Source organism: Nicotiana sylvestris, chromosome 9, assembly GCF_000393655.2.
Source record: "Nicotiana sylvestris chromosome 9, ASM39365v2, whole genome shotgun sequence".
Lineage (NCBI taxonomy): Eukaryota > Viridiplantae > Streptophyta > Magnoliopsida > Solanales > Solanaceae > Nicotiana > Nicotiana sylvestris.
In genome coordinates, this window is record NC_091065.1 from 61201607 (window position 1) to 61222855 (window position 21249).

The 21249-nt window shown below is 40.2% G+C and overlaps 1 protein-coding gene across 1 annotated transcript; it reads right to left on the minus strand.

Annotated features, from left to right (window-relative positions):
* Positions 1 to 17403: 17403 nt before the first annotated feature.
* Positions 17404 to 18380, minus strand: LOC104232836 (uncharacterized protein At4g13230-like). The gene is made up of 3 exons (XM_009786117.2): positions 18216 to 18380; positions 17950 to 18075; positions 17404 to 17875 (listed from the first exon to the last, which is right to left on the minus strand). The coding sequence occupies exons 1-3, from the start codon at positions 18330 to 18332 to the stop codon at positions 17669 to 17671; spliced, it is 450 nt and encodes a 149-aa protein (XP_009784419.1). The 5' UTR covers positions 18333 to 18380; the 3' UTR covers positions 17404 to 17668.
* Positions 18381 to 21249: the final 2869 nt, after the last annotated feature.

The window sequence follows — 21249 nt, forward strand, 5'->3', positions numbered from 1 at the left end:
GCAAAAAGAACAAAGGAGTGCACACAGTACTTACAGCAGGCAAGGAAAGATTATGAAAAAACCATTGTCAGTCTAAAAAGGAAAGTGATCACCCTAGAGAGCAAGGCGGCTAAACAAGCCAAGGCTTTTGAAATTGAAAGTAAACACTGCTATAATCTAATGGCCTCGATGGAAGATGAAATATAGCAGTTACGGAACATCTGCATGATTCTTGGGTTTTGAAGGCTACAGGGGATCAGATAGAATGCCTACTCCTAGAGAAAGACCGAACCAGGAACAAGATTCTGAATATCGCTCATGCTATTACAGGGAAATGTCGGGTGTGTGAAAACATGACCTGCACTACTTTTTTCTCGGCGGTGATGATATTTGTGAAGCAAATCATGTATGAATTGGAACAGCTGGAAAAGGACCTTACCCCTAAACCCGCGGCGAGGCTGAATGACGCCCCGCGGGCACCCAAATTTAAAACTTTAATGTGTTCGTAGTTCGAATCTATATTTTCTTTTTCTTAGAGTCTGTTGTCTGTTAGAGTCTATCTTTCTTTCGCATTATAGTCAATTAGTAGTTATTGAGTTCGTACTTGGTTTGGTTTCGAGTCTGTTATTTTTCTTTCCAAAAATGTCTGGTTTGTAATAGAATGTTTATTATTGAAAAATCGAAAATTTCCAAAAAATTATCTCTTTGCTTTTCGCACTTATAGGCCAGAACTACACACGGTCTGATTCATGCGGGGACATGATACATAGGCAATCTCTATAGGATTCGACCACCACTAAAAAAGAAAAAAAAGGGAAAATGAAAAATAAATAAAGAAGGATAGAATAAAGGAAGCTTAAAAAAATGGCACAATTATGAGAGGCCGGAATGACGCACGCAACTGAAGCAAATGCATGATAGAAATGGTTATTTGCCTAGGTGCATTGCATCCCAACGTGTAATTGCATATGTGTTAAACTCTAAAAACTAACAAGTTTGTTGATTTCCAGAGAATTCAAGCAGTTAGTTTATTTAGAGGATACTGGCACATTACCATTACCAAACCAAGGGACCAATACCGAAAATCATGTCTAGCCCAAATGTCGACACTGGTGTTGAGGTAGAGGAGTTGGACGTCTATAAAATGAAAGAGGAGATGCTCAAGCTTAAGCAACAGATGGCCGAAATGTACCAGGCCTGGTCCAAAGGGCAATCACCGCCAGCTTACCCAGCAACCCGGCTTTTACCCCACCATTAGCTCAGTCTCAGGATCATCCCGCCACCGATCTAGGTTTTTCCATTTATCAACACTACCATGGCACTACTTCTCATACGCCACAAGCTCCACCACCAAAATCAATTCCATACCCTCCTCCGCCAATCACCCCTTTCTGTGGCATCCCCACCAACTGCACTCCATAAATCCCCGAGTGAACCTGTGTTCCAAGCTCAGGACAACCAGTATTATCCCTCGGAGCTCACCTTCAAAGTGCCCGAAACATATCCACATGATCCACATTCTGTCCTACCAGGGAAAGCAGAAAAACCGGCCAGAAGTCCTGAACAGGAGGAGATGTTCAGAAAAAATGAAAAGCATAGAACAATTCTTCAGGGATATGAGAGGGTTAGGAGGTCAGGTGAGTGTAGCTTACAAAGATCTGTGTTTATTCCCAAATGTACAACTACCGGCAGGGTTCAAAATGCCCAAATTGGACTTGTACAACTGACACGGTGATCCGGTGGCTCATTTGAGAGATTTTTGCAGTAAGATGAGGGGAGGCGGAGGAAAGGATGAATTGCTAATGGCTTACTTTAGTCAGAGTTTGAGCGGAGCAGCATTGGAGTGGTACACCCACCAAGATCACGGAAGATGGTATACATGGGACGATTTGGCCCAAGCATTCGCTTGTCACTTTCAATATAATCTTGAGATCATTCCGGACCGACTGTCCTTGACCAAACTGGAAAAGAAGCACAGTGAAAGCTTTAGAGTATATGGTTTCCGGTGGAGGGAGCAAGCAGCAAGGGTAGATCGCCCAATGAAAGAGAGCGAGATGGTTGATTACTTTTTGCAGGCGTTGGAGCCGACTTACTTTGGTCATCTTGTGTCCGCAATTGGCAAATCTTTTAATGAGGTTGTAAAAATGGGAGGCATGGTCGAGGAGAGGCTTAAGTCCAACAAAATCATGAGCTATTCAGCGATCAAGGCAACCACTCAGGCCATCCAAAGCGGCACTGGGGGTGTACTTGGGAAGAAGAAGAACGAAGATGTCACGACTGTTGAGTCCGGAGCCTGGTTCGGATCCAGAGGCCCGTCATCCTACTATTGCTAACCATGACCCTACTGCCAAAATTACCCCCATACTCTATATAGCCCTCCACAACATTACTACCCACCGCCAGATCCCCATTTTTCCGTACATCATGCACAAACCTATACCCCAAACTCTGACACACGTGCCATGGCGTGCGCCGGCTCCACAAAACATATATCCACATCCAAGGGCCTACAGAAATCCCCCCGGGACGGGTTTCCGACCAAACCCAGCCCTTAAGAATGAGAGGTCACAGAAGCAAAAGACTTTCACTCCACTGGGGGAATCATATACCAGTCTTTTCCACAGATTGAGGTAGTTGGGCATGTTGAATCCAATTGAGCCTAAAATGCCAAACCCTCCCCCTAGAAATCTTGACCACTCGGTGAGTTGTGAGTACTGTTCAGGGGCCCTAGGGCATGATACAGAGAAATGTTGGAAGCTGAAAACAGCTGTGCAAGAGCTTATCGATACTCATCAGATCGAGGTTCAAGCCCCAGAAGCACCAAATATTAATCAGAATCCACTGCCAGCTCACCATGAGACACACATGATTGAGTTGATACACAAAGAGGGGAGCCCAGGAAGCCCTCACAGACGGTAATGATGATCCGTTCCAGCAATATTAGCTCAAAGGAAAAAGTAACCAGTGGGAAATCAGTGGTCCAATTGAGAGGGGTAGATGATAAGCCAGCTGTGGTAGCCGAGGGAGGGTCGTCGAGCCTTGTTGCAGTGAAACCCGAGCAAGCTAAAGTGGTAGTGCCAGGGGTTGCAAGTAAACCTGTTGTGGTCGTGAAGGGTGCTCGCACAGAGCCTGTTATTATAAGACCGGTAACTCAGCTTCCAGTGATCAACAACAAGGCTATTCCTTGGAATTATGAACGGGTGATGGTGGTTTACAAAGGGAAAGAAGTCAAAGGAGAAGTGTGTGAAGCCCAAAGTCTAACTCGTTCGGGGAGTTATTTTCCTCCTGCAGAGTTAAGAAGGGCCAATCCAGTAGCGACAAAGAATCCAGTCACCGAGGAAGAGGCGGAAGAATTTTTAAAGAAAATAAAGGCGCAAGATTACTCCATTATGGAGCAGTTGAGGAAGACCCCGGCACAAATCTCATTGTTATCCTTGTTGATCCATTCAGATGAGCACCGTCGGGTATTGATGAAAATTCTGAACGAAGCCCATATTCCGGATAAGATCTCTGTGAACCATCTGGAGAAAATAGCAAACAGGATTTTCGAGGTCAACAGAGTCACTTTTTCAGACGATGAGTTGCCCGTGGAGGGTACAGAACATAATAGAGCTCTCTATTTGACCGTGAAGTGTGAAGACTTAGTAGTCACTCGAGTACTGATTGATAATGGGTCCAGTGCCAATATTTGTCCTTTGACACGTTGAACTAACTGAAGGTCGATGGTGACAGAATTCACAAGAACAGCATCTATGTTCGAGGGTTTGATGGAGGCGGTAAAGACACAGTGGGTGACATCGTACATGAATTAACAATTGGTCCGGTCGAGTTCACCATGGAGTTTCAAGTGTTGGACGTGGCAGTGTCATATAATCTTCTGTTGGGGCGACCCTGGATCCATGTCGCCAAAGCAGTGCCTTCTACATTACATCAGATGGTCAAATTTGAGTGGGATAGGCAAGAGATCGTAGTACACGGGGAAGACAATGCAAGCGCCGTAAGTGATGCCATCGTACCCTTCATAGAGGCTGACAATGACAAGGGGCCCTGGGTTTACCAGGTCTTCGATACGGTTTCAGTGGACAAGTTCCCGAAGGTGAAAGCATCCCACTTCCCAAAATAGCAGCTGCAACTGTCATGGTAGCCTCGGAGATGTTGAAAAACGGGTTTGTGCCAGGCAAAGGTTTAGGGGATGATCTTCAGGGTATTGTTCAACCGGTTTCTTTGCCCAAAAATCTGGATACCTTTGGGCTGGGTTCAAGCCTACGGTGATGGATGTGAGATGGGCCCGCAAGTTGAAGAAAAGAGTCTGGGTCCTTCCCAAGCCAATCCCGCGCCTGTCCAGATCTTTTGTCAGGCCGAGCATCAAAAAGCAATTGTTGTCCAAGGTTACAGGGCCATTGATTGGTGCAGATGGAGACTTAAATGAGGGCTTTGAAAGATTATTCACCGAAATCAACATGGTAGAAGTTGGGGAGGGGTCCAGCAAGGCGGATGTGCAGTTTGTGGGGCCAAAGGCAAAAATCAACAATTGGATGGCTACTCCTTTTCCCATTCGGAGGGAGTCTTGGTAGTTGGCTCTGATTTTCCTTCCTGTTTTCTGGATTATTCCAGGGTTGCAGTCTGGATTTCTTTTATTTTTGTTGTGTTCATCAAGTGTGAAACCTTGTTATCCCGTAATTCAATAAAATAAAAAAGTTTCTTCTTCACTCCTTATTTTATTTTAATTTTGTTTTCTTCTTTTCTTTTTTTGTACAGTTCTCTTTATACTGGTCTTAATGACATGGCGTGCATAAGGAATCCTCAGCCCAGTCTTAAAAATCAATCTGATTCCGAAATGATAGTTCAAGAAGTAGATTATTATTACAAATCAGAATATGATGATGAGTATGAAGCCTTCGAAGAAATTAGTAAGGAGTTAATTCACTTCGAAGAAAAACCCAAACCCAATTTGAATGACACAGAAGCCGTCAATTTAGGAGACAAAGACAATGTCCGCGAGACTAAGATAAGTGTCCACCTCGAGCCAGAAATCCAGGAGGATTTAATCAAAGCACTCATTGAGTACAAAGATGTTTTTGCATGGTCATATGACGACATGCTAGGTTTAAGCACTGATTTAGTGGTCCACAAATTGTCCACTGATCCAGCGTTCCCACCCGTCAAGCAAAAGTTGAGGAAATTCAAAACTGATATGAGTGTGAAGATTAAAGAAGAAGTTACCAAGCAGTTGGATGCAAAGGTTATTCGGGTCACTCGATATCCTGTCTGGTTGGCTAATGTTGTGCCTGTACCGAAGAAGGACGGCAAGATCAGAGTATGCGTCGATTACCGCAATCTCAACAAAGCAAGTCCGAAGGATAACTTCCCACTACCCAAGATCCACATTTTAATTGATAATTGTTCCAACCGTGAGATCGGATCTTTTGTGGATTGTTATGTTGGGTATCATCAGATTCTAATGGATGAAGAAGATGCTGAAAAGACGGCCTTCATCACGCCGTGGGGAACTTATTGCTACCGGGTAATGCCATTTGGTTTGAAGAATGCTAGGGCAACTTATATGAGGGCAATGACTACTGTGTTTCATGATATGATACACAAGGAGATTAAGGTATACGTAGACGATGTGATCATAAAATCAAAGCATCAGGCCGACCACGTTGAAGATCTGAGGAAATTCTTCCAGAGGTTTCGCAGGTATAACCTCAAGCTTAACCCCGCCAAGTGTGCATTTGGCGTTCCATCCGGAAAACTGTTGGGATTCATAGTCAGCCGGCGAGGCATCGAGTTGGACCCATCAAAGATCAAAGCCATACAAGAATTGCCCCCCCCCCCCGAGGAACAAGACTGAAGTGATGAGTCTATTAGGAAGGCTGAACTACATCAGCAGGTTTATTGCTCAGCTCACGACAACTTGTGAGCCTATTTTGAAGTTGTTGAGGAAGGATGCTGCGGTCAAGTGGACTGATGAGTGTCAAGAAGCGTTTGACAAGATAACAGGTTACTTGACAAACCCACCTGTGCTGGTTCCGCCAAAACCAGGGAGACCCTTGATTCTTTACTTGACAGTCTTGGAAAATTCATTTGGTTGTGTACTGGGGCAGCATGACGTCACCGGCAGGAAGGAACAAGCCATCTATTATCTTAGCAAGAAGTTCACGGCTTATGAGGTTAAGTACACTCACCTGGAAAGGACATGTTGTGCCCTAACTTGGGTGGCACAAAAGTTAAAACATTATTTATCATCCTACATTACTTACCTCATTTCACGCTTAGATCCATTGAAGTATATCTTTCAAAAGCCTCTGCCGACAGGAAGACTTGCAAAATGGCAGATTTTGCTCACAGAATTTGACATAATCTATGTGACCGGACTGCAATGAAAGCCCAAATATTGGCCGATCATTTGGCCGAGAACCCGGTCGATGAACAGTATGAGCCACTGAGGACTTATTTCCCTGATGAAGAGGTGATGCATATTGATGAACTAGAACAGGCCGAAAAACCAAGCTGGAAACTTTTCTTTGATGGGGCTGCTAATATGAAAGGAGTCGGAATAGGAGCCATGCTTATTTCTGAAACAGTGCATCACTATCCTGTTACGGCTCGGCTTTGTTTTTATTATACCAACAATATGGCTGAGTACGAAGCATGCATTTTGGGTTTAAGGTTAGCTGCGGACATGGATGTCCAGAAAATCTTGGTCTTGGGAGACTCGGACCTTCTGGTACATCAAATTCAAGGAGAATGGGAAATGCGAGATCTGAAGCTCATACCATACCGACAATGCTTGCATGATCTTTGTCAACGGTTTAGATCAGTGGAGTTCAGGCATATTCCAAGAGTCCATAATTAGGTCGCTGATGCTTTGGCTACCCTAGCATCAATGCTGCACCATTCGGACAAAGCTTACGTCGATTCTTTGCATATTCAAGTCCGAGATCAGCATGCTTATTGTAACTTGATTGAAGAAGAACTTGATGGCGAACCATGGTTCTACGATATCAAGGAATACATCAAAATGGGGATATACCCAGTGCAAGCCATGGGGGATCAAAAGAGAACAATTCTACGGTTGGCAAATGGATTTTTCTTGAGCGGAGGAGTTCTGTATAAAAGAACACCAGACCTAGGATTGTTAAGATTCATAGATGCTAGACAAGCTACATCTGTCATGTCTGAAGTACATTCAGGAGTCTGCGGACCACATATGAGCGGATATGTGTTGGCAAAGAAAATTCTCCGCGCGGGATATTATTGGCTCACCATAGAGCGAGATTGTATTAGTTTTGTGCGCAAATGTCATCAGTGCCAGATACACGGTGATTTGATTCATTCTCCGCCATCGGAAATACACACAATGTCAGCGCCATGGCCCTTCGTCGCTTGGGGCATGGATATCATTGGACCAATTGAGCCAGCAGCATCCAACGGGCATAGGTTCATTCTGGTAGCCATTGATTATTACACCAAATGGGTTGAGGCCAAAACTTTCAAGTCTGTGACCAAGAAAGCAGTGGTCAATTTTGTTCACTCAAATATCATTTGTCGATTTGGAATCTCGAAGGTGATCATCACAGATAACGGTGCTAATCTTAACTGTAAATTGATGGAAGAGGTATGCCAACAGTTTAAGATTACACACCGCAATTCTACCCCATATCGTCCCAAGGCGAATGGAGCAGTTGAGGCAGCCAACAAAAACATAAAGAAGATACTTCGGAAAATGGTAGAAGGTTCGAGGCAATGGCACGAAAAATTACCATTTGCGTTGTTGGGTTATCGCACTACTGTCCGTACTTCAGTAGGGGCAACTCCTTATTTGTTGGTATATGGAACTGAATCCGTAATACCTGCGGAATTTGAAATCTCGTCCCTTCGGATTGTCGGTGAAGCCGAGATTGATAATGATGAGTGGGTCAAAACTCGTCTGGAGCGGTTGAACTTGATTGATGAAAAAAGATTGGCAGCTGTGTGTCATGGTCAGTTATATCAAAAGAGAATGGCAAGAGCATACAACAAAAGGGTGCGTCCCCGAAAGTTTGAAGTGAGTCAGCAAATGCTGAAACGCATCCTTCCACATCAGGCTGAGGCAAAAGGCAAGTTCGCCCCGAATTGGCAAGGTCCATTCATTATAACCAGAGTGTTGTCCCATGGTGCTTTATGTTTAACAGATATCGAAGGAAAATACATCGACATGGCCATCAATTCTGACGCAGTTAAGAGATATTATGTATGATTTCTTTTAATTGTAATTGCTGTTTGTTTGCATTTGACATAATATCGGAGAATGAAATGACGGAGGCAATTTGTTCTTCCATCCAAACACTTCAACCTTTGATTCCCCTTTTGAGCCTTATTTATTCTTTCATACCCCTCTTTTGGAATCAGTAATGAAAATGAAAAAAGGGAGAAAAGAAAATTAATGATAATAAAGACAAAAGAAAAGTCACAAGAAAAACAAAGGAATGGGGAACTACGTTTGACCTGATTCCTCAAAAAGGATACGTAGGCGCCTCACGGCTCGGTCACAGTTTAATAAGAATCAAAAGTCCCCAAGTAAGAAAACTGAGGCAGAAGTTGTGTTTATAATTTTGAGGAAAAAAAGTTGATTCCAAGAGTTGTAATGTTTTACCCATCAAAATTATTTTAAATTTTTTCTTTAGCCATACACCAGAAACCCATATTGATGTCCAAAAGACCTCCCGATCAATATCCGAGAAGTGCCAAGTCGGGCAAATGGAAGTCTGGAGTAACACTCTGGTCCCCAGTAGAAAGGAAATGAAATGAGAAAATCCCCAGCAGAAAAGAAATGAAATGAGAGAATCTTATCAGTAACACCCCAATCCCCAGCTGAAAAGAAATAAAAATGAGAGAGTCTTATTGGTGAAAACCTTCACAAGCACCATAAGGCGACGGAAGGTGAGAGAAATAAAATGAGAGAGTCTTATCGGTGAAAACCTTCACAGGCACCATAAGGCGACGGGAGTTGAGGGAAACGAGAGAGTCTTATTAGTGAAAACCCCTCAAAGGTCACTATAAGGCGACAAGGAATTAAAAGGGGGAAAACGAGATAAGCTTGATAGAAAGGATCCGTCGAGACATCAAGCAGAATAAAGATGTTGTTTCGGCAAAAGAAGATGGGTTGCGGGACCTTTGAAATACAAAGTAGGGATATCGGAAAGATTGATAGATGTAAACAGACTGGGTTGATTAATCCAAAAACGCACGACATGACCATTGGGAGCGGTTATACCATTCAGATAAGTTATTTTCTCTTCAAACAATTGTTCAGAAAGAATTTTCTTTTTATCTTTGGAAGTCATCATCTTTCATTTCTTCTGGTTAAAGATTTTTCAATAGTAGTTTGTTTTTAAGAAGGATTTTTCAAAGCAACTACCAGTCGCCAACATGGGGCAAGGTAAATGGGGATAAGACAGGCCGAAGATAATGTGACGGGACAAGAAAGACGTCATTATAAGACCAAATGATAGATTGCTTTAAGATGTCGTGGAAAGTATGGAGTAAAAGTGGAAAACAACGGTTGAGAAGTGGGTGAATACTGAAGCATCAAGAAAGTCGAAAGTTATTATCCAGGTTTCAAGATGGTCGAACAACGCAGAGCATGGGAAAAAGAAAAAGGGAAAACCATCCCCAGCAGGAACGTCCCCACGTTTTAAACTAACAAATTTTCTTTGATTTGAAGTAGGGACAGGAAATGTTATTGATGACGGAAAGACATGCCACAAAAAAGATTGTCAAACTGGGGCAAAAAATTTTCTTTCATTTCGAAAATTTTTTGGAAGTCTAACACAAGTTTTGAGGGAAGCGGTATCCCCAGCAGTTTCGGAAGAAGGCAATACAAGTTTGAAAAAAAGCAATTTCGGGAGGAAGATAACACAAGTCTTAAGGGAAGTAGTTTCAGAGGAAGGAAAACACCAGCTTTAAGGGAAGTAGTCTTTGAAGGAAGAGAATAACATAGTTTTGAATGAAACACCGGTGTTATCCCCAGCAGTTTTCAGAGGAATGAAACACTAGTTTTGAGGGAAGCAGTTCTGAAAGAAGATTATTCAAGTTAGAAGGAAAATGGTTCAGGAGGCAGGAAGGAACAACGGCAATAGAACGTATTTTTAAGTAGTAGTTGAAGTCAGGAGCCCGCCTGGAGAAGGGAGGTGTTATATTAGTTGAGTCAGGAGCCCGCCTGGAGAATGAAGGTGTTTTATTAGTTGAAGTCAGGAGCCCGCCTGGAGAATGGAGGTGTTATATTTTATTAAAGTCAAGAGCCCGCCTGGAGAACGGAGGTGTCATATTCTAAGAAGTTGTTGGAAGTTAGGAGCCCGCCTGGAGAATGGAGGTATTACAGTTTAAGAAGTTGTTGGAAGTCAGGAGCCCGCCTGGAGAACGGAGGTGTTACATTTTAAGAAGTTGTTTAAGTCAGGAACCCGCCTGGAGAATGGAGGTGTTATATTTTATTAAAGTCAGGAGCCCGCCTGGAGAATGGAGGTGTTATATTTTAAGAAGTTGTTGAAGTCAGGAGCCCGCCTGAAGAATGGAGGTGTTATATTAGTTGAAGTCAGGAGCCCGCCTGGAGAATGGAGGTGTTATATTTTAAGGTTTATTGAAGTCAGGAGCCCGCCTGGAGAATGGAGGTATTATCTTGTTAAGTCATAGCAGAAGTCAGGAGCCCGCCCGGAGAGCGAAAGGTTGCAACAAAGATCCCCAGCATAAATTAAAGTTCAGAAGTCGGAAGGAAGGTAACACTAGTCAGAAGAAGGCAGTTCAAGCTTCGAAGGAAAAATAATTCGAAGCTCACAAGAAGGAAATAAGCAGTTCAAATGCAATCAAGAGAGAATACGAGTCAAGTCAAAAAAAACATCAGAGGAAACACAAGACAGCAAGGCAACAACAGTCATATGACCAAGTTTGAGAATAATCTTTGTAATTCATAGACCATAGCTTAGTATAACTTTTTTTTATTTTTATCAAGGTGTAACAAGGAGGTCAGTAAGTAGCGACAGCAGCAACAACAACAGTAACAGTAAATCCACAGCTCCAGGGTAGTCCCAACTACCAAAACTTCCCGAACTACATTGACCTGATTCCCTTTTAGCCAGGGATATGTAGGAAACCTTCGAAGCAGAGGTTTGGTCAAATCTTTCAAAAAATGCTTCACACGGAGTAGCCTAACGGGCAAAAATCGATCGTATCCGCTCACTTTATCTTGCACGGAAACTCTTCGTGTTTCCGGACAAAGAGGGGCAGCTGTGAGCACGTGATTTTTGCCCTACGAGAACTACTCCCAAAAATTCAAAATAAAATGGTTTTGGTGTTGTTTGTGATTTATTTGTATTTTGGTCTGTGTATGGTTATTTCTACTTTAAGTAAGAAAAATACAAAAATAGGTGTTGCATGGGCATTTAGGATTTAATTTTACAATTTAGGATTAATTAAAGAGTAATTTGTTTCACGAAAATGACAAAATCGAAAAATAACGTACTTCGCATTTTTAGGGTTTAATGTCAAAATTGTGTGATTATCTTTGTATTTAGTTTTGTGTGATAATTATTATTAAGGATTAATTAGTATTCTTTAAAGTTAATTTTGAGTTTTGGTAATTAGAAATCAAAAAGAAAATAAAAGAAGAAAGAAGGAACAAGAGAAGAAGAGTTAAAAATCGGACTGGGGTGGTTTTTAAAAGAAAGTTTCAGGACCAATGTCACACCCCAAACCGGCTGGTTTCAGAGACAAATCAAACGACGTCGTTTAGTAACGCTCAATCTGGGTCGTTGATCTCAGTTGATCAAAGGGTCCCAAAGCCTTGACCCAACCCGACCCTGACCCGTCCCTCCAATACCCGGCCTAACCCGATCCCCTCATAAAAACCAAACGACACGGTCTTTTTTAAGTGAGTTGATCCAAGCCGTTGATCTCAATTGATCTAACGGCTAGGATCAAATCGCTTGCCCCCATATATAAGTCCAAACCATACCCCCGCCCCCCAAAGCCATACCCCATCCTCGCCCCATCGTCTCTCTCAGACCCTTCAGAGATGACCCCCCTAAACCCTAGCCGCCCTCGTTCCCTTCGCCTGAAAACCTGGCGGCGCCAGCTCTGATGGCCGTGAAATTCACACCACTGAACCTCCTAACCACCCTCAACACAAATCCCTACCCCTTTAACCTCGAATCATCCCGGTTTGTCTCGAATCTTCAATCGAAGATTCGAGCAAAACCCTAAACCTACCCAACTAGTCCCAGGCTCACACCCCAGCTCCACCTGACCCCCCTCGTCCCAAATCCTATGTTAGTCTTGCTCAAATCAAGCCGGAACTGGACGAATCCTAAATCGACTGAACGAGCCCTAGAAGAACAAAACCTAGGAATCGATCCAAAAGATTTGAGGTCTTAACCGACTTTAGTCAAGTGTTCTCAGTCGAGAACACTCGATTAAGGTCCGTTTTGGCTTCAAAGTCTCAAGACGAATTTCAAACTGAAACGGATGGGGTTTGGCCTAGAAGTTTTGAGGTATTTCCTTTTGTTTTCCTTTTCCTTCTGTTGTTTGTTTTATTTTTGACTGAGTAGTTCGTCATTTTCGTCAAGTAGTTCTTCCTACTCTTTCAGACCCTTTTCTTGGTCCAGTTTCCTTCTGTTGATTAACATGTGTTATAAACAGTTTCGTCGATTAATCCGTTCATGTCTGTAGTTTAGTAGTTCTCATCAAGTTGTTTGGTGTCGTTTGTTTTGTTTTCAGCCATAGGGTTCCATTCAGTATATCCTCAGGGTCCCTACAATTTGTGTTTAAGGCTAGTTTAGAACTATGAATATTGGTTCGAATTCCTTCATTTCATGCGATGTTTGGTTCCCTTTTCTTTGTTGTTCATCATTTTGCACATGAGTTCAGTTTGTTTGTCGATTCAGTACGTTTACAGTGATCATTCTTCTGCCTAAGTTTGATTTAGAATTGTGAATGCAGTCAGTTAATCCCATGTACATGTGCATCTTAGCAGCTTTGCATCAGTCTGCTATTTGATCTAATCTGAGTTCTGAGTTCGAACTGCTAGGTGAATTGAATTAAATTGGTTATGGCTGCTGTAGTTTGTTGATTAATTAGGAATCAGTTTAGTTATCTGATTAAGGAGATTGGTTATAGCTGATGGATTTGGTACAGATTGAAAGGGGTCGAGGTAGGATAGTAGTTTAGGGCATTCAGGAGGTAGTTTGGGATTTGAAAAGTTTGAAATGGTTAATGAGAGTGGTCTGCCAGTAAAGGTACCAATATAACCATTAAACTAGTGTATTGTCCCATAATAGTAGGATGCGAATCAATAATAGTATGAGAGGTTTATTGGGAGTAATTAAAGTAAAAAGTACCCATAACATGTGAATTAATTATTGAAACGGGACGTATAGTAGTGGGGAGCAAGGGAATTAAATAAAGAAAAGACAAGGGTAGTGGGGAACAAGTGAATTAAAAAGAGAACAAAACATGTAGTAGTGGTTGAGGAATATCATGGGCAGAAATACTTTCTTAATTAGTTTAATGCTCCTAAGAGCTGGAAAGTTAATAAAAGTTGGGCTATAAATGAGAGGAGCTGGACACAGTTTAAAGGGGGGATCTTTTTGAGTCTGGTCCGGGTTTTTGTTTTGGGCAGACCTTAGAAGAGAAAAGCAATCTGAAAAGAGAGAGAAAAGAGTTCAAAGTTTGAATACAAACGGGTTTCGAGATAGCTTAAGATGAGTTTGGGTGTAGTGTTGCAGTAGTGTGTTTTTTCTGATTTCATTTCTGAGGTCGCTTGAGCTGTTTAAGTTTGAGTGTTCTGGTTTTAACTGGTTTCAAATCCACCTGGGTTTGCTGCATATGTTACTGGGCTGTTGGTGGATTGTTGTTTGTATTGCTGCTCGTATTACTGTTGTGCTGCTGCTGACTGCACTTCCTTCTTTTGTTCTGTTTTTTTTTTTCAATCCAGGTACATATCCTGTAACCTCGAGTTTGTGGACATGAAGTAAAATGCTAAATGAATCTCTGTTGATATGACTTTCGTGATCCATGTAGTATAAAATTCCAGTAGAATTTTCGTTTGTAACTATGGTTGATTTCTCAGGCATGTTATATTTCATATAGGCCTTAGACCTTCACTAGAGTTTATTTGTAACTAAAACTGGACTGTTTGGATTATTGGACTATGGTTATTCATTAGCCTTAGTATAGTTTAGTTTGCTTTTGTGTAGTTTAACTTTTTTTAAAAAAATTAAAAATAGCTAGAACAGGAAACTTCTCTTAGGAGCTATGATTTTCATTCGTATTCACAATTGGAAATTCAAACTATTGTGAGTAATTAGCAGAAAATATCGGTTGTAGTGTTAAGTAGATTCAGACCTGATAAGTAAGTTACTGATTGGAACTTGATTTTAAAATGGATTATGGGCTCCTACTAGTGTAAGATCAGGCATTCTTTGTTTTTTTAAATGAATTAGATAGTTCATTTGCGGATATAAGTCACATACAAAGAAATCCTTAGGATGTAGCGATCTGAAATTGATATGGGTTTTAGGAGTACGAGTTCAGTATGTTTGGTCAACCCTACATAACTCAGGTGACTATGCGTAGGATAATTGAACTCGAAAGTTGGCATGTTAATTTGAATTTAGAATTAATCATTTGTTTGCCAATAATTAGGCCGTTGTGAATAAAATCAGTAGGCCAAGATTCAAATAAAATCAGTGGGAGATCAGGGATCAATTGAGGGCCTAAACGTGACTGCTTCTGCTCAAATCGGACTTGGTCCTGACTCTACTTAAGGCCCAACGTCAGTTAGCCCTCCCCTTTCTTAAAGTTGACAATTTTTCCTTCCTTCGGGCTGCCTTTGAGGCCCAACCTGCTGAAAATCTTAGTGTGCTCACTAAAGCTTTTTATTCGATATTGTGATGTAATACTTTCAATGATGGTTTATTAATAATGCTAATTAATTAGGACCTTTCTTTTATCTTTAGAGACAATAAAGGTAGAAAATCATAGTCTCTTTAGGATTGACCTTTAAATAATAGATGAGACGAGCCTCGCCAAATAAACGCATAAATTGCGGGGACCTCAATAAATGGTAAAAATAAAACATTTAGAATTCGGGATGGGCACATTTATGTGACCCAAATCCAAATTTCAACGGAGTTGAAATGTGTCAATAACCACGGGTGCATTGATGCGACGTGGTTCGAGATGTATTTTCACGACGTTACAATTCTCGTTAAAATAATAATAATAAAAGCGGTAAAAAAGTTAAAATTTGCACATAGGTTCAACATGTATTAAAATCAGATAAATAAGCCGAATATGACAGTTGAGCGACCGTGCTAGAATCACGGAACTCGGGAATGCCTAACACCTTCTCCTTGGTTAACAGAATTCCTTACTCGGATTTCTGGTTCGCGGACTGTAATACATAATCAATCTTTTCCTCTATTCGGGATTCAACCGGTGACTTGGGACACCATAAATATCCCAAGTGGCGACTTTGAATTAAATAATAAATTTCGTTTCAATTGTCCTTTAATTGGTAAAACTCCGCCTACACCCCTTTACGGTGGCGCGGTGAAAAAGGACGTGTGACAATGCGTGATGTTTCGCATTCGAGGATGGTCAACCGGCAGCTGACACGTGTCCGAAGTCAGAACGACACAACTGATGGGATGTTTCATTGTGTATCGACCCGATTACAGCGTATAGAGGAAGGAACTGGTTTCAACTAATCACTTCTCGTCACTTTGATAAATCTGCTCTTCGGAAAGTGAGAAGACTATCCGTGTACGGGTAAAATCCTGAATAATGTTACCCCTGATTTCTCGGTAAAGAAAAGAGAGGGATGTACGATCTAACACAACCTCGGGTAAAGCCGAAGGGTTCTTCGTTTCGAAGCCCGGGGAGGACGAACGGCGCGTCCAGGATCGGACAATACTGAACATCTGGTCTCGGCAGAGTGAAGGTTAGAAACTAAGGACAATGAGAAATGGTTAAGCACGATAAGAGGGGAGACATAATATCCGCCCTCAACCGGATGTTATGCAGTAAATCCTACCCGATATCAACTACAGAGCAACCTTTACTGGGAAAAGAAGATTTTTACCTTGTTTAGACTTGTACTATGATTGAAATTCCCCTACTATATAAAGGAGAGAACTTTTTCATTTTAAAATCACTATTGATATGCATACCAAAGCAATAAAAGTTCACTTTGTTCTCTAGCTACTGTTCATATTGTTTTTCAGCTGTTTAATTATTCGGTTACAACCGAGCCAGTCTCGAGGGCTCGATCGAGGTCGATTTTCAGTGTTCATCCAAAAGGCCAGGTTGAATTGTTTATTATGTTCGGTTTGATTATTTTTCTTATCTTTACTTTAATTAATTTTTGTTCATAAATCGTTCGTGTTAAATTAAATCATGTATTCTTTAATCGCGTATAAATTTAACTGTTACTCCAGGGTAAACATAGTTATAATTCATAATTTAATGTAGAGTGATGAATGTTATTACCTTTTTTTCCAACGAAATTCAAATGATTGATTGTTTTGTTATAAGTCAATTCCAGTGTAAAAATACTCATTGGTGTGAATTTGTTACTACACTAACAGTCCTTTGACTTGACAGCTAAATTTTCAGTTATTCGACAATCATCATCACTACCCTTGAGTCAAAAATGTTTGGTGTACAAATTAGAACTTAACAAAGGGAACTTTTCCTTCCTATCGCATTGAATTTACAAAACAAATATGCGTTCAAGCATCTTTTATTTGCCATTTTCTTACTTTACGGGACATGTACACATTTGTGGTTCCTTTATTCTGATAAACTTGAATTTATTATTGTTTTTTCTTCTTTTCGATAAGTAAGTTTCTCACTCATTTTTTCCTTTATGAGGGAAGTTCCTAAGCTACACAAATTGTAACATTCATGTGATAGCATTTAATTTGCTATATAATTTCTATATATAGATCGGTTACCTGCTAACTTTCTTTTAACCTTATTTTTGGTTTGTTGCCGAAATTATGTGAATGATTGTGGTATTAGATTAGAATTTATCATTTTGTTTAGTATCTAAAAGGAAGAAAACACTGTCGATTAATTAGAGATAATTTCCCTATATTTCCTTATATGTGTAACAATGGGTATGATCTGCATGACATTTCTATATATGTGTAGCAAGGATGGATATGATCTGCCGACATTTCTTATATGTTGCAATTAGAATGAGTTAAAAATCAAAATTGGTGACATTTGATAAATGTCACTAATTAAATAAATGGCACTAATTATTTGCTGACATTAATGTAAATTTCGGGAATTTTCAAAAGTGAAATTTATGATATTGATTTAAGTATCAAATAAATGTCAGCAATTCATTTTGTGACATTTATGTAACTTAAAACTGCATTTAAAAAATATATATCTTCATATCCTAACTTTCTTGTACATCCTTTTGAGATGTGGTGGTATCAAAACTCATGCATATAATAACTAATTAAAATAGTCCGAACACACAGGCATATAGTGACCTACATATGAGGGCACACAAGCCTGAATGAATTATCAAAGAAGCAAAATTCTAATGAATCTACACATTCACTATATATAAAACTCAGCAAACTCGTGTCTGCGGTTTCAACTTTAAGAGATAATGTCTCTGCATAGAAAATTTTCAATTCTTAGTGTTCATGTTGCGGTTGACATTATCTTTGATAGCCTCTTTGGATTCTTCGGCCTTGCCAATCACTGTTTCTTTCATCTTCTGTGTGGTGTCCTTAACAGATCCCCATGCCTCTTGGGCTGTTTCTTTTGCTTTTCCAACCATGTCTTGTGCTGCATCCGCCACCTTATCTCCCATTACCTTCGACTTCCGCATAGCCTTTCATATCAAATTAATGTTTAGCAGATATATAATAAAGGATGATATAGACATTATTAGTAGTAATTAATTACCTCATCAGCAGCATTATCAGTCTCGTTTTTGGCTTCTTGGCCAGCCCATTTGGCCGCATCAGCTCCTTTTCCAGCTGCGTTACGAGCCTCTTCTTTAATTGCCATCGCTAGGTGGCGTTTACCTACCTGTTACCCACATATCAATCCAATTACAAATTGATCTATAATAGGTACAACTTCAATACAAACTATAGTAATAATCGCTGATAATATAAAAATTTATTTATACAATAACTTAAATTAGTATATAAACATTAATTGATCACCTGGAAAGGTCTAGTTGGTGCACCAAGAAAAACTCTAGAGCTCAAAGGGGTATGACCAATAATAGCTCTCGCATTTTGGAGCTTTGAAAGAGTAGGTGTTAGAGCCATGCTTGCCATTTCTTTTGAATTTGTTTATTTCTTTTCGTCAATTTGATTTCGATATTATTTTTATTCTACAGTTGGTAGTTGTATATATAGGGAAGGATCGAGGACAAGGATAACACGCACAAATAGAAAAATAGTGGAGAAAAAGTCCGTTGAGGTTAGTTTCCTGCCTATTTCCCGAATTTTAAGTTGCCAATCACTAAAAACTAATTACAAAGAGTATTGTACGGATCTCTTCCTCCCTCTCACTGCCACTAATCTTTTTTGTTGTCTGCAAAAGGAAACAAAGGGATAATCAATAATGAACGTAATTTTCAAATTAAGTTTTACTGTATTTTGCTGATCTTTTTTTTTAAAGCTAATATATCATTAGGCTGGGTGCTTAGTGATGTTTTTTATTAATAATAATCAAAATAAAATAACATGTGTTTGGAGGTCTCACAAAATGAAAATGTGTAAAAAAAGAAATTACATGGCGCCAATTATCAAAATCATGTGTAAAGAACTCCTTTGATTATACAGAAAGAACTAAGAGACATAATCCTTGAGAAGGCCAATTTGAACATGAATCGCAAAAACTTCTTGAATAGCTGCCTCTCTTGACGCTTGGTTCTGGGCATTTGCATATGTGATCTTGAGCAGTAGGCAACTACATTAGGACAATATGACTGAAATACAAGCTTGATTTGGACTGCCTTACAAGCAAATTGCGCGCAAACCATTCCATTATGCAATTCCATGTCAAGACATTAGGTGTGTAGTTGCCATTTTGCCTACATGTGTTACGCTTCCATACCTTATCGTTCTTATTGAGACCTTGTTATAGCTAGCTTCCTCCTGTGTAGTAGATGCACCATGTACCTGGAAGGTCCTCCAACAGTTGCTAAAACGACCCGCATACAGATGCAGTGGCGGACCCAAGATTTTATGCAAGCGGGTTCAAATAGAAACTAAACCCTCGGTCGCATCTGACAATAGAAACACTACCAGGCTTAACAAATATAGTTTATCTTTTCCTCTTTGTTTCGGTTCATAACAAAACCTCCAAAAAAAAGTTTTGCTCGCTACTTCTTCTTTTTTCCGTATTTTGAGGCCACCTTTTAAAAACATATAAAGATTAATTTTAACAACTTTTTATCTGCTTTCTTAGATTTAACAATTTATTAAATTTAATTTTATTGAACAAACATCGACATTGATACCAAAATACTAATTCTACTTATTTGTTTAAATTAATTCAAAATTATTTTATTTTTATAAGCTAATTATTGCAAACAATAACAAATAGAAGAGAATTATAATCTAAACTAGAATAACTGTTAGGTAAAAAATCTTCGTTCTCTCCTCCCTAAGGATTTGAGTTGGAAGTGTAGTGTAATCTCCATCCCCTATAGTTTGCTTCATTCCTTCATAATACATGCCCTCCTCCTTTTAACTACAAGGTTCTCCCCCTCATTCTTCCTATCTTCCACTTCCATCATCATGTAATATTTGGTTTGACAGTTCTAACCCTTATATAGGGTGTTTGAAGCTTGTCATTATTCAATATCTTTTTCACGTGTGTGTCCAGTTCCCAAAAGAAATATACCTTTACAATGTGTTGCTGATCCAATGTCAAATTAGCTAAATGATCAGTTAACTTGTTACCTTCCCTTAACACGTGAAATATCTTAAAGGCACCCTTAGACAATAGTGTTTTGATTTCATCCACTTGATTAGCAATGCTCCAAGGTGGTTCACAAACTTCATCTAGCACTCTCTGAAAATGTTGGTTTATGTTTAGTTAACAATGGCATGCTGAAAATGTTGGTTTATATTTAGTCAACAATGACATGCCAATTGAAAGAGTTGGTGGAAAGAGTTGGTGTGGATGCTAGGAGGAAGCTTCCTCCTTTGATGTCACCCATGACATCAAGAGGAGGTAGTTTGATGTCAGCAATGACATCAAGAGGAGGTCTTTACCTCTATAAATAGATGCACTCCTTCACTTGTAGAAATCATCCCAAAATAATACAATACATTGTAGTGAGTAGAGAGTTAAGAGAGAAATTCTCTTAAGTGTAATTGGGAAATCTCCCCTTCCTTTGTTAATATTAAAAAGGGCAATTGTTCTCTGGTGGACGTAGGATTATTTTGATCCGAACCACGTTAAATCTTGTGTTCTTTCTTTTACGTTTCCGCTAACAATTGGTATCAGAGCGACAGGATTCTTTAACGATCCAAGGAGAAAGAACAAGCAAATATGAGTTCCATGAAGTTTGAAATTGATAGATTCAATGGACGCAACAACTTCAATATCTGGAAGATCCAGATGATGGCGTTACTGCGGAGGGAAGGTTCAATCCATGCTATTGACGGAAAGTATCCTACGGATATATCAGCTCCCGACAAGGAGAAGATTGAAGGGGATGCATTGAGTGCAATCCAACTATCCCTTGCACCTAACGTGCTTTGTGAAGTGAGTACGGGTACCGAAGAGACGGCCAAACAGTTGTGGGAAAAGCTAGAAGGGCTATACCAAGACCGATCAGTGACAACAAGAATGTTGTTACAACGGCGTCTTCACACATTTAAGATGGGGTCAGGTACTTCGTTACAAGATCATTTAGATGCGTTTAATAAACTTGTCATGGACTTACAGATTGCAGGAATTAAAAGGGAGGAGGAGACGCTTGCATGTGCTTTGCTATTTTCATTGACTTCAGGATATCGTGATATTGAGAATTCAATGATGTATAGCAAGGAGCCTATCAAGCTTGAGCAAGTGCGGCAGGCACTTAACTCTAGTGATGTGCGGAGGCACATTGAAGGAGATAGAGATGACCAGGCAAGTGGCCTCTTTGTAAGAGGCCGGACTAGCCAACAGGGAAAGACCAAATCAAAGCACAGATCAAAGTCTCGTGTGAACAAGAAGAATACAGAGTGTTGG

Coding starts and splice junctions, on each gene's coding strand:
- LOC104232836 (XM_009786117.2), bottom strand. CDS start 18,332: ATGGCAAGCATGGCTCTAACACCTACTCTTTCAAAGCTCCAAAATGCG. Junction 18,076..18,215: donor CACCAACTAGACCTTTCCAG/GTGATCAATTAA, acceptor TGTGGGTAACAG/GTAGGTAAACGCCACCTAGC. Junction 17,876..17,949: donor CTGATAATGCTGCTGATGAG/GTAATTAATTAC, acceptor TTGATATGAAAG/GCTATGCGGAAGTCGAAGGT.